Source organism: Podarcis muralis, chromosome 2 (genome assembly GCF_964188315.1).
Source record: "Podarcis muralis chromosome 2, rPodMur119.hap1.1, whole genome shotgun sequence".
In the NCBI taxonomy this organism is placed as follows: Eukaryota; Metazoa; Chordata; class Lepidosauria; order Squamata; family Lacertidae; genus Podarcis; species Podarcis muralis.
The window spans coordinates 68,776,803-68,789,750 of NC_135656.1; the positions used below are offsets into that span (position 1 = coordinate 68,776,803).

General features: G+C 48.1%; 2 protein-coding genes across 6 annotated transcripts in view; both read right to left on the reverse strand.

The window, feature by feature from the left end:
• Positions 1–293: 293 nt before the first annotated feature.
• On the reverse strand, positions 294–2,480 carry LOC114591455 (alpha-2Da adrenergic receptor-like). The gene has a single exon (XM_077924671.1). The coding sequence runs from the start codon at positions 1,777–1,779 to the stop codon at positions 574–576; it is 1,206 nt and encodes a 401-aa protein (XP_077780797.1). The 5' UTR covers positions 1,780–2,480; the 3' UTR covers positions 294–573.
• Positions 2,481–6,196: 3,716 nt separating this feature from the next.
• Positions 6,197–12,948, reverse strand: part of SLC34A1 (solute carrier family 34 member 1) — a 21,372-nt gene continuing 14,620 nt past the window's right edge. For all 5 annotated transcript variants that reach the window (XM_077924673.1, XM_028718511.2, XM_028718512.2 and 2 more), the window contains 9 exons: positions 12,522–12,665; positions 12,007–12,118; positions 11,336–11,531; positions 10,570–10,665; positions 9,567–9,669; positions 9,255–9,422; positions 8,962–9,078; positions 8,392–8,516; positions 6,197–7,692 (listed from right to left, as the gene is read on the reverse strand). In XM_077924673.1, coding sequence (XP_077780799.1) covers positions 7,153–7,692; positions 8,392–8,516; positions 8,962–9,078; positions 9,255–9,422; positions 9,567–9,669; positions 10,570–10,665; positions 11,336–11,531; positions 12,007–12,118; positions 12,522–12,665 — 1,601 coding nt within the window. In that variant the 3' untranslated portion in view covers positions 6,197–7,152. The remainder of the gene's footprint in view (positions 7,693–8,391; positions 8,517–8,961; positions 9,079–9,254; positions 9,423–9,566; positions 9,670–10,569; positions 10,666–11,335; positions 11,532–12,006; positions 12,119–12,521; positions 12,666–12,948) is intronic.

Here is a 12,948-nt window from a genome sequence, read left to right on the forward strand (position 1 = left end):
TTAAATAACCAACCAAATGTCACAAGATAGTGAGCAAGCTCTTGAGTCCACTAGAACTCTTCATCAGACTGGATATCTTAAACGAAGGAGCAGATGGAGAAGTTAAAGAAGTTGGTGAGGTACTGAGGCCAAAATGTCAGCCTCAGCCAAAAATTGTTGGGCTGAAGGGTTGCCAGGAACAGCACACCTGCACTTCAGAAGTTACCACTACTCCACTGCCCCATAAGCAGTCTACTCCTGCCCCTCAATGCACCAGTGCTTGGCCTCTGGCCTATTGGACTGGTAAGCAGTACAGGAGAGGTAGGCAGGGCATGTGTAAGCCTGACTCTCTGTGCCATAACCAGGCCCACCAGCCCTTCATGTCACAAATGTCTGGCTGCCTGTGCCACTCATGCCACAGATTTACCACTTTAGCAGGAGCTTTTTTAGCACAAAACCATCAGCGATATTATCCCGCTCATCAGCCTCAACCTGTTGCCACAGGATGATGTTTGGTACACAGGCCCCAGAACCCCATCCTGCACGCCAACACCTCTCTCTACCTCCCCAAACAGCCCTCTATCAGAAGAGTCCTCACTTCCTGCATGTAAGTGGGTCGGCACGGGAGAGAAGCTGCTGGAAGGCCCGCCGGAAGTCCCGATTGAAGACGGTGTAGATGATGGGGTTGAAGCTGCTGTTGCAGTAGCCAATCCAGAAGAAGAACTTGAAGAGAGGCTTGGAGATGCAGCAGCCTTCCCCGAGCACGGACTCGAGGCTGTATGTGAAGAAGAACGGGAACCAGCAGAGCACGAAAGCCCCAATGATGAAAGCCAGGACAAAGGTGAACCGGCGTTCTCTTGCCTGCACCAGCCGGTTGGTGGAGACGGACATGTCCCTGCTCCTGCGCTGCTGCCGGCTAGAGGGAACTGACCAGGAAAGCCTGGGGGTCCTCTGTGACCTGGCACTGTTGCCAATCTCTTCTGCCCTCCACTGCCGAGAGAGCCGAGGCAAGCTAGGCTGGGGGTGGGGAAGCTGGCCATGCTCCGAGCCTGCATTCTGTGCTTCCCCAGGGTGCTGGGTGCTCACTCTGCGGGCGTCGCACTTGGCTGCAGTGATAAGGTTGGGGTAGGAGACACGTCTCGCAGCAATGACCACCGAGTTCCTGTGCCTGGCCACGTGGTAGATCCGGCAGTAGACAGCGACCATGATGAGGCAGGGGGCATAGAAGGAGGCAGTGCAAGAGGCCAGTACGTACCAGGTGTCGTCGTGCAGCAAGCACAGCTGGTCCTGGTGCGTTGACTTGAAAAGCGGTGGCAAGGACACCAAGGCAGAAATGGCCCAGACAGCCCCAATCATGCACTTGACCCTCCGGGGACTCCTTTTGAGGTTGTACCGGGCAGCACGGGTGACGGCCCAGTACCGATCCAGGCTGATGGCGCAGAGGTGCATGATGGAGGCGGTGCAGAAGAGCACGTCCAGCGACAGGTAGAGGCTGCACCAAAAGCCGCCAAAGCACCAGTAGCCCATGACCTCATTGGCCAAGGAAAAGGGGATGACAAGGGTGGCCACCAAGATGTCTGCCACAGCCAGAGACACCAGGAAGAGGTTCTGCGGGGCCCGGAGGGCCCGGCTGGTGTACACAGCCAGCACTACCAACACGTTCCCCAGTAGGGTCACAAGTGCCATGACCAGCACGGCCACCAGGATGAGTGCCATGCCAAGAGGCGAGTGCGGGAGCTCAGCGGGTGCCTGGTCACTCTGATTGCCAGATCCATTTTGCTGTGGCTCCATACCATGCATCCCCAGACCAGGCCATGGGAGTGCCCAAAGCTACCTGTGCAAGGTTCACAGGCTCCCAAGTCTCACCCGAGCCTACTCACAAGGCTCTATTTCATGGTCACAGGTCCAGAAAAGGACGGGCCCAGCAGCCTTCCTCTCACCTGGCACCATCCTACCTTGTGGGGCTCAACAGCACGGCAGTGGGGAGGCCCAACAGATCCTGGCGCAGCACATCAGACACTAAAGCAAAATGACAAATTCCAGTGAAGCATGGTAGATCTCAAAGTGTGATGTCCCATGGAACACTATAGTGGATTTCAGCGCAGTTCAGGGCAGATAGGTAAATCTAGTGCCCCCAGGCAGCAGATCTAGAAGATGCACAGTTCCCTCAGAGAACAGTCCACAGATGGCCTCAATCCCTTGCCTTCCGCTTGATATTAAGCATGTCCAAGGCAAAGCGGTGGGTATGTGCAGAGTACACCCCTTTCTTCTTGCCTGCTGATTCTTCCCTCTCCCTGCAGTGGTGTGAAGCCCGGCAGAGCTGCTCCAGCTCTGAGCCTCTTTGCATCCGGCCTCTGAGCAGATCCCTTGGGGGGGAGGGAAGGGAGGGGCAGGCAGTGCTGGCTGGCTGGCTGGCCTACAGGCGCCCAGCCAGCTCCAGCTGGTGGGAGAGGCTGCTTGCTGCCAACACCAAGAGCCCAGGAGAGGGAGCTTGCCTCCCTCACCCAGGCTCAGAGCACCTGGCAGGCGTACACACACACAAGGAGGAAAGGGCTGGGGAAGGGCTGTGCCTAGCCGCCTACGACCCAGATCCTAAACTTTTTAAACTCAGGCATATATCCAGCTGATCTGGTGCAACTTACCTCTGAGTCTACTGACTGAGAGAGGGTCCCAACTTTTTCCATGAGCCACCAGAGGGGAAGTTCCTTGTAGAGGTCCCACCAGTGATAGTGAACAACCATCCAGTAAAGCTCTCACCTGTGCCAGGGCAGATGATGTTTCTCTTTCTTCTTTACTGTCCCAATACAGCCTTCCCAATCTTGGTGGCTTCTGGCTGCCGTTGAACGACAACTCCCCAAGCAACCCCAGCCAGCATGGGCAATGGTCAGGGAAGAAGGGAGTTGTAGTTCCCTACCCCAGATGTTGTTGGACTCCAACTCCCATCAGTCCCAGCCAGCTTAGCCAGTGGTCAGGGTGATAGCTGGAGAAAAGTCCCAAGTGATGTCTATTTTTAACAAGATAACAAGGACCAGGTTCGCAGAGGCTTGGGAACTGTAGGGAGCTGTAAGTTATGGGAGCAGGTGGCAAACAGGCAAGAATGGAAAGAAATATGGAAATTACAAAGAAAGTAGTGGTTGTGTAACAATGGTGGATTGTGGAAAAGAGGATTTGGGATAGCTGGGAATGGAGCAGATGACATTATAATAAAGCCTAAGCAAATGTAAGAAAGGATAAAATAAAATAATTTACTATTTATAATGTCTCCATCACAGGTTTATGATTGGCTTATTTAAAAAAAATGTATTTGTATGGTGTGAATATGTTATTGTACACAGAGATTTAATGAAGAAAAAGAATTCCCAGTCAATAGCTCTTCACACACCACTGTCTTTTCTTTTAGAACCACCACAGAATGCAAACTAACCCGTATATCCAGCACTGGAAACCAACCCTGAACCTGTAGTTAGTGTGTCTCTCCATTTGTGGCTGCGGTTACTCAGTAATCAGAAAAAGGAACTCCGAACATGCTCAGATGCACCATTTTAATTAGTCCACCACATATTCCTATGTTTACCTATGAAATGGTTCATTAAAAGGCTCCAGGTGCAGAGGTTCCTGATGATCAGCCACTAGCTGAAGTTAAGTAGACATGGAAATCTTTCTCTCCTAAATTCTGCTGGAACGCCATTGTTCTTCCGAGCCAATGCTCTTCCATCTTTATAAAGAAAGGACAGGGACCTGAAACGGCTCAGTTCTTTCTCACTGGGTGGCCAGAAGCCCACCTGGGCTCTTCTGGGAGTCACGCCATGAATCCCAAGTCTTTTTGCCTGCTCAATGAGGAGCTAAAACTCCGTTCCAAGCTCTGTTCAGCTCAGCATTGCCATCCAGTGGCCATGTCTGTTCCTGGTTCCCAAAAGATGCAGTCTGGGGCATTGTAAACTATGCACGATCAGCCCCAAATAAGGGATTTTAAAGTTAAAACTTAAAATATGACACACATAAACACACAGGTAAGCATTTTAAAGAGCTGTCTGCCAAGAGTCTGAGCAATTTATAGCAACTGTTCCATGGAGTATCCGCAAGGCAGAAGATCTCATGGAATTATTCATACTCTGCATTAAATATTGATTTTCCCAGAACTGCTCCACAAGCAATTAATAATACTGGCATGGATCCTAAGGTAAGGAAGCTCATGGAAGGAAACTTTCATGCCCTCTTTCTGCATCTTCCTGAAAAACTGCTTGGAGTATCTGGGAACCTCTTGAACATTATGGGCTGGGGTGCAGGTGGAACTGCTGAGGAATGGAGGCACTGCTCAGACTCAAATCCTATGATAAATTAAACAAGGGAATTCAAAGAAGCAAAGTTTCCAACCACCACTATGCCTTAGCCAGCACTATTTTTCTAGAAAAAGCTGTGCCTAAACTCACCATGAACACCTCCCTTGTTCTCTTATAATGGCAATGGCACCCACCTGAGAGGTGCCAGAACTAAGTTCTGGCAAGTTCCAGCTGCATAAAGCCCTGGTCTTAGCCCATACTGACCAAGGAGGGACCCTTGCCCTTCAAAAGCGGTTATAAGGGTGAGAAGGGGATGGGAAATTTTCCTTATGTAAACTTCCTTAGGTTATTTTAGGGATTTAAGTCAAGCAAACAAGCAAACAAACAAACAAACAAACAAGCAACAAGTGGTAAGCCAAGAACAAACCTTGGTTACAGCTCATCATTTGTCTGAAGTAAGACAAACAACAAGCCTGGATTCACACATAATACTAAGCCAAACCATAGCTTAGTTTCTGATGGTGCACCGCTTTACCTCCACTTATTATCTGCTTGCATATTTATAAATAAAGCAAATATTATAAAGGCATCATGGCCTAGTTTGGACATGAACAAGTGGAGGCGAGCTTCTGCAGACTTTCCTCTTTCCTTTCCTCCTTTTCTGTGACTGAAGAGATCAGAAGTTTCCACTTTTAAAAACTAACTGCAATACCGAATGACTTCCAAATTAAAAAAGCAAACTTACGATTTGTCACAAACCGCATTATGATCCTGGCTTGTTCTCACTGACCATAGTTTAAACAAACTACAGTTTCCCAAGTTCAGACAGGAAACTGTGGTTAATTTTAAACTGGAAGCAGACTTTTCTTATCTCCTTATGGGAATGAAAGGAGATAGAGAGCACACAAGTGTGAGACATACTGTGGCTCATTCACATATTTTCCCATTCTGTCTGAACCAGCCCCCAAAGTGCTCTTTCTCCTCCAAAGGAAGCCAAATCAAGTAATGACACCCTTGGAACATCCCATCAGTTGGGGGAGTGGGGACACATAAAATTATAATAGATGTTCCTTTTACTGTGGCACTCATAGTCATAGCTGTCATAAAGAGCAAACACAAAAGCTACAGCTCCAAAGCATCCATTATTTTTGACATTTACCTTTGGAAACCCTACCTGAACAATCAAATGGAACAACAGGAAAATGCATTTCTGAATCATAGGACTGCAGTTCAAAGGTGCTGCCAGTGCCGGAGACCGCAAAAAGAGAAGGAACCTTGGCTATTCGGTGGTGATATAAGGGTATGTGATGAAGTGGGTAGGTGGCTTAGACTGATTCTGTTGAGGAGAGCACATGGTACGTGTGAGAAAGGGGCATGGGAACATCTAAAAAAGCAAAAATGCAGGTGCCTGGAACAACTCAAATTAGTCTAAAAGACACTCAACCACACAGCCAGTTCTGAAACTTCAATGAAAAGAAATTTATTTAGTGAGGTATAGAACAATTAGAAGCATTAAAAAAACCCACAGGCATTCCTAATTTATCCTTGTGTGTACATTTCCCTAAGGCAGTATGGGTCAGGCTTCAGAACTCAAAAGAAGCAATTTGATGACAACCTCAAACAGAGAATTTGCCCACATCACATGCCAGGTTTCTCATCCAAGGCAGCGCTTTCTTAAGTGTTCATATTCTCTTTAACAACACAGGACTTGGTTTCCCCCCCAAAAAAATATGTAAGAAATGGCTTCTGTTTTATGTGCAATTTCTTTTTGCTGACTGCTAGCTGTTGATCTGCATTATACAACTTTGCTGTACATTGGGTGAGTTGGGGTGTGTGTGTGTGTGTCTGTGTCTGTGTGTGTGTGTGTGTGTGTGTGTGTGTGTGTGTGTGTGACAAAGATAATAGTGCACCAAATTTTGTAAATAATAAACATCAAGCTCTTCCCAATCTGGATTTTTATTTGAACCACGAAACTTTGGTTTGCACTTTGACTGAAAGCAAGAAGTCGTACAACAAAAGATACATGGAAAGAAGCCCCTCCAAGCCACTTATCTCATCCCATTCCCATCCTACTGAACCCTGATAGTCCACCTAGAAAATTGTTCGGAACTCATCTGCAGATATAAAAGCAATGTGAATGGGAAGGTAGCAATACTTTTCTTAAAACTTCTAAACAATTTTTTTAAAATTAAAGATGATATTTACTAAAGCAGTGTCTAGAACCCCTGTCATAGAGAGACAAGAGGTCACAAAGAGGCTATTGGCACCATATTGTCAGGAGAGGAGGGTGGAGAATGATCTCCAAGCACCACTACATAATTATGTTTAATATATTGCAAATGTGTGGCACATCCTGAAAAATACTTCACAGGATAATCCCCAGTGCTGCTACAGGAAGAACTTCCCTGCTGTCTCCATGCAGAACATCCCAAGCTTAGACCTTGCTCAACTTCCCAAACCAACTCATGGCAGGGCATCTAATGCACTGCACACAAAACACCCTCACCTTGAGAGACACAAACACAGTTGCAAAGGCTGAATTTTGTACTCATGGATGCAAGCCATACACACTGATGTTTAAAGCAACAGTTGAATGCTCATTTTATAGACACACACACACACACTCAATACCGGGTCATACACAGTGGCAGAAGAATCCACAATGGCTGGAAGACAGATACACACATGGCAGTCATACAGCTAGAGTCACACATGAAGCCACCAGCACTGCAGCTCAACACACACACACACACACACACACACACACACACACACACACAGCCTTCCCTACACGGTGGCAGGTGCACTTTGTTTTCAGAGGTCAGGTCTACCATTGCTTTTCTGCTGAGCACCACTATCTGCAGGCAGCAATGGGGCGATGTTCCAACACAGGTTACAGGTGGGTAGCATTTTGCACTGCTGGTAAATTTAGTCGAGGAGAGGGCCTTGGTGGTAGTGACAATTCCTCTAAGGAAGTGATTGAGAGACTGGCTTTAATCTGAGGAGATAAATCACTCTGTTCCTCTTGGCTGCTTGAGCGACGACCAGCGCAACACAGTGTGGCCCTAGTGATCAGCTCATCCATGGGTTGCAAGGAGTGCATCCAGTACGGCAGGAAGTCCCAGCTCTGGAGCCACCGGGGCAGTCGGCCGGGACTTCGTGACTGCATGACGTTGACAAAGGCCACACAAGCCAGGAGGCATAGGAAAGGGGCTGCCACGCCCACCAGGACCTGCCATCCTGCCATGGAGAGTCCAAAAACCAGCAATGGCAACAGCAGGAAGCAGGTGAGTAGGTAGAAGACGGCAAACCAGCGGTATTTGGCCGTCTGCTCACCTAGCGCTCTGGCCATCTGAATGGGCAGACGGGTGCAAGGCAAGGGATACCACAGTAAGATTCCAGAGATGTTGAAGAAGAAATGGCAAAGAGCAATCTGAGGAGGGGAAAACAGAAACATAGCAACCATCCTGGAGGCAAGACTGAGAAATGATGGCATGCCAGGCTGAAACAGGTAGGGCATGTAAAGAAGATAATCCCGCTTTCCCCATGGGCCACTTCATGTTTTAAGAGCCAGTGTGATGCAGCGGCCGGAGTGCTGGATTGACATCTGACAGACAAGAGTGGAAATTCACATTCAACCATGAAGGTCAATGGTTGACCTTGGGTTGGCCACAGTCTTTCAGTCTAACTGACCTCACAGGGTTGTTGTGAGGGTAAATGGGGTGAGGGAGAACTACATATGCCACCCTGAGCTCCTTGGAAGAAAGGTGGGATATAAATGTAATAAATAATAATAACCCAGGGCCTTCCAAGATCAATGTGGTCATGACAAACTGTGTTTATTTGTTTGCTTGCTTGCTTGCTTCTCTATACTGCCTTTTTCCCAGAGGTCCATTGCATTTGCATTTGCAGTAGACAGAAATACATAAAAGACCAGAAGGGTATCGCTGAAATCAGCCATATTTGACCTGGGATGCACAAACTGTGCAAGGTGGATTCTGTTTGGCAGCATTTGTGTATATAATGCATATGTGTGTGTGTGTATACATAACACACACACCCTTTGGCTTGGAAGGTATGCTCTTCTAAAGTAATTCCACCCTAACCAAGTAGGGAGAGGGCATCTGCTCACCTGGAAGGCACTGGCCATCTTGTCTCCTGGACTTGCCAGGGCAGCTAGGATAGCTGTGGTGGTGGTTCCGATGTTGGAACCAAGGGTGAGTGGATAAGCACGTTCCAAGCTAATCAGCTCAAGGCCTGTGCAGCAGAAGGAGAAGAAAAAAGAGAGAAAACCATCAGGAAAACAGCACTTTCTTTCCCCTCAACAGTCACTCAAGATAACAGGCAATGGGGAACATTCCTTTTTAAAGACCTGGCCTTTATGCCACTGCAAGAGCGCCTCGAGACATATTCTGCTATTACTCATGACATCTTCTTCCTGAGGGATTCCAGAGCTAGCTATGCTTCACAGCACCATCACTTACTGTTTAGCAGAAGTTACAGCAACACCTTGGTCTTTCTAAATGCTTATATTGGGTTAGTGATATTCAGGTATCTGAAGACCCACTTCCTCATAAGAGGCCGAGTGGGAGAGACGGGACTTGTAGGCTTTATTGTCAGTCTGGCCATTTTAGTTCCCTTTTGTGTAAACACACACATCCCTTCTATCTTGCCCATGGAACCAGAGTAAATGCTGACTTACCGATAAGTGGCGTGATTGCTGAAGTGAAGACTGAGCTGCTCTGTACAATAAAGGTCATTCCAGCACCAACAAGCATGGCGAAGTAGCCAGCAACCCAGCCAAAAGGGGATGGCAGATCTGCCCAGGAACAAGGAGGAAAGACTGAGATCCACAGATAGCTTCAGCCATGAGAACCCAGTTAGTGAACTTCTGGTGGCCTGGAACCCAGAGAGTCTCCACACCCTTTGGCTCACGGCTGGGTATCCACTGAGGGAGCCAGGCGTTCTCTCTGGGCCTGGTTTCAGCCAGCCTACCTGTGTTGATGACCTTCTGGATTGCTTTGGCCACATGGCCTTTGAGCACAGAGTTGAGCATCTTGACCAGCATGATCAGGCAGGTGCACAGCATAATCAGTGAGGCAGCCAGCAGCAGGAGACCCACAGCCAAGTCTGGCAGAGAGGTGTCCACAAATAGGTGATGGCCTAGGTGAAGGAGCAAGGTGCAGATAGTACATTAGGAACAATCCAATTCCTCTTGCCCTAAGGCATGATTCTCCCTTGCCGCCTTCACAGGAACGGCACAGGTACAGCTGCCGTTTCTAACAGGGTCCTGCTGGCAGTTCTTACATTTCTCTTTCACAGCCCTGCTGAGGTTCCCAGCACTGTCCAGGCTGCATAGGGCACGGGAGCTGCAGTTCAGGAAGCTTCCTCTAGAGCTCAAGGAAGAAATCTGTAGAAAAAGGGAGGGAGGCATCAGCCCAATGCAGGCGCTTTGTCACCCATGCTGACACAGAAAGGGCCTTGTTGTTCTATAGTTAATATTTGGTGTCTCTGTTTAGCCATTTCAGTTAGCCATCCTAAATTAACTCCTTTGTGCATTCCGATTTATTTCAAGCAGGCAAAAGAATACTAAAATGCTAATTCCAACACCAATCATCCTTCCTTTGTCAGGTTTCCACCGCAGTACTTGCCTTATTTCAAAGAGCCTCTAGATAACCCACTAGTAAAACCTCTAAATCCTGTCAACCTCACATCAGTGATCAATTAATCCTTAAAATGACACTTAATTGTTCATGGCTCTTAATGGATAGCAATGCATAATGATCATTTTAATGCATTGTCTCCCATGTCTGTCCATAATGTTTCTGTGTGCTTGCGCTAACATCCCACATAAGTCCAGTCTTTTTGGCTAAGCACTGTGACCATAGGCCTTGGGTTGAAGCCTTAAGACAGGCATGTCCAAAGTCCGTTACCAGCCCCTGTGGCATTTTATTTCCTGGGGTAAAATCCTAAAAAAAACCTCCACAACTTTGGTTGGCCCTCTTTGAATAAAGTTTGGACACCACTAGCTTAAGACAACATGACAAGTCAAATCATGGCTTGTTTCCTGGGGACGGTAGCAACAGGAACCTTGCTTTCCAACCCTGCACAGAAATGGAAATTGTTCACACTCCGTTCTCCAAAATTCCCAAAGGTGTCTCATTGATCAATTTCTGGACTGTGCAGTTAAATGTTGAGTCGCTGACTTGAAGTCTTCTGCTAGGACCACCAGCACATTCTGATACTCAGCCCCTACTGCTTCTAGCCCTCCCATCACATCACCCCAGCCACACACACCCTGAACTCTCACCTGTGGAGCTGATGCTTTACACCACACCTTGATCAGACTCTTGTTTTGCAAACTCTCATCACCTGTAGCAATGCCGGTGATCACTGACTTATCCAGCTGTGGGAACAGGGGGAAAGATAATGGAAATGCTGTCAGGGATGGGAGACAGAGAGCCCAAAGTTTCCCATAAAAGGAAGAGAAGGAGAAGCAGACCCCTGGCATAGAGTGTCTGGAAATTTATGTTCTCTTTAGAAATCCTGGACAAACAGACTAGCAATTTTTATATCAGCTTGAAGCTATGGAATTGAGCTGGGTTCTTAGGGAACTGACTGCTACACCTGCCTGGGCTTTCCCCTGCCAAGGCTGTCCCCATCACAATCTCTTGTACCATAAGAGAATAACATTTCTCCCATTGCATGAGGTGTGACCTGAAGTGAGTAAAGCAGGACTTGCTTGGGTCCCCATTTCCCCCTCAACTATTGGCTACCAAATCCCTTTTCCTACTTTGCTTTACAGCATCTTGGACATTGACCCTTTACCAGTAGCCAAATAATTATCTTTCAGTAGCCCCACAATTTATTGAAGGTATGAACTTCACAGAGACCAACAGATCCACAGTCCTTAGATGTAGACAAAGGCTAGGCTCCTGACACTCACCACCTAGAGAGAGAACTGGAAGGTGGAATGGAGGATAAGGACATGGCCAGGGTCCCAAGCACGGGGAGGTGGCTATTTCCCTTATGACAAAGCCCAAAGAGACCACGCACGACTTGCCAACAACACACACCTGGATAATAAGGCTAGTGAAGGGCTTTGTGATTACTTTCAGAAGCTCTGGAGCGTCCTGTCCACTGGGGAAGTTGAGAGTTGCCACAGTCACCGTGGTGAGGTAGTGCAGATAGCCACTGGCCACTTCAAGAGGCAGCAAAACCAGCACTGACAACCAGTTGAAGCAGTCATGTAAGGTGGCCCCTGCAAAGGCTCTGAAAGGCAGTAGAGAAGCCATCATTGATGTGAACTGTAGCAGTGCGGGGATGAGAATGATGGGGATGGTCTCAACTGGGCAATGGTCCAAATATCAGATACTTCATGTTACCATTGTGTTGCTAAACAATTTCCCTCTGCATGGCCAAATCTCTCTCCAATCCACCCATCCACTCCAGATCTTTGTCTGTCTACTCGGCCTACCCAGTCAGTCGAAGGTACGGTTACTCCCTTGTTAAGATGGTCTTGTTCCTCACTGCCCCAGTCAGTTCCTATGGGCCTCAGGAGCTTCAGTCACTGTAAAGTTTCCAAGCGCCTCTGATCCCCTCCTAATTCCTGGTCTTCACCCATCTCTGTCAGCTGCACTACAACTGGCTTTCTCTCTAAAATATCCCATAGATGCAGCCTACACCAATCTCCACTTTTGAACAGCCCCACTGGTTGCTCCTGTCACATGCCCACCACAACACTCACCTCTTAAATTCATCTCTGTCACCGGACTGCATCAGTGCCACAATGGTGTTGGTGACTGAAGTGCCAATGTTGGAACCCATAATGATAGGGATGGCGGAACGTACCTCCAGCACTAGGAAGGAAAGGGCAAGGACAGTGCCTTCTGGGTACTCTGACTCCGTACCCCATCTGGGCCACCAGAAACAGAGTGAGGTTTCAAGCAAACAACCTCTCTTTGGTTCCCCAACCCGTGATGTCTTCTTCTCCCTTCCTCCTCAGCCCTGCACACATCCCACTCAGATTTCATCCGTCTCCCACTCCCAGCCAAATTCAAAGATACCTTGTGATAACAGCAAAGTATGAAAATGCTGCCAAGGCAAATTGATGGCTACAGTGATGCCAGTAGACATACAAGGATCAAATGAGGGAACGGAGTAGCGGGGAGCATGCAACCTAATTACTCCTGTACCCACATGAAGCCACACCTCCAGAAACATCCCCTCCCTTCTACATTGATATTTGCCAGAATGACTCACGCCCCGAGGAGACCATGCTGACGATGATGGAGCTGGAGGTGCTGGAGCTCTGAACCAGGACGGTGACCAGGATTCCCACCACAAGCCCTGCCACTGGGTTGGAGAGGATGGCGTTGTCGTTGATAATGTCCCCGGCTACTTTACCTATGGGGCAGAAGACAGAAGTCTCTGTGTGAGCACTTGGTAAGACCCAAATGTTTCCACATTTGCTCACAAATTGGGGAAGGGATTTCTAGCAGCCACAAGCTGGCTGGAATTGAACTCCTTAAGCAAGCCTGTCCTCCCCGGCATTCTTCTACTCCCAACTTTAGCTGCTTTTCACTAGGGAAGGAAACATGTAAGTGGAAGGTTGTTCATGCTTCTCTAGATTGACCATGAATGGGAGCCTTTTGCAGACCAAGGGCCACATTCCCTTGTGGGGGACCTT

Bases quoted from the DNA above. Each gene is read 5' to 3' on its own strand.
- LOC114591455 (XM_077924671.1), bottom strand. From the start codon at position 1,779: ATGCATGGTATGGAGCCACAGCAAAATGGATCTGGCAATCAGAGTGAC.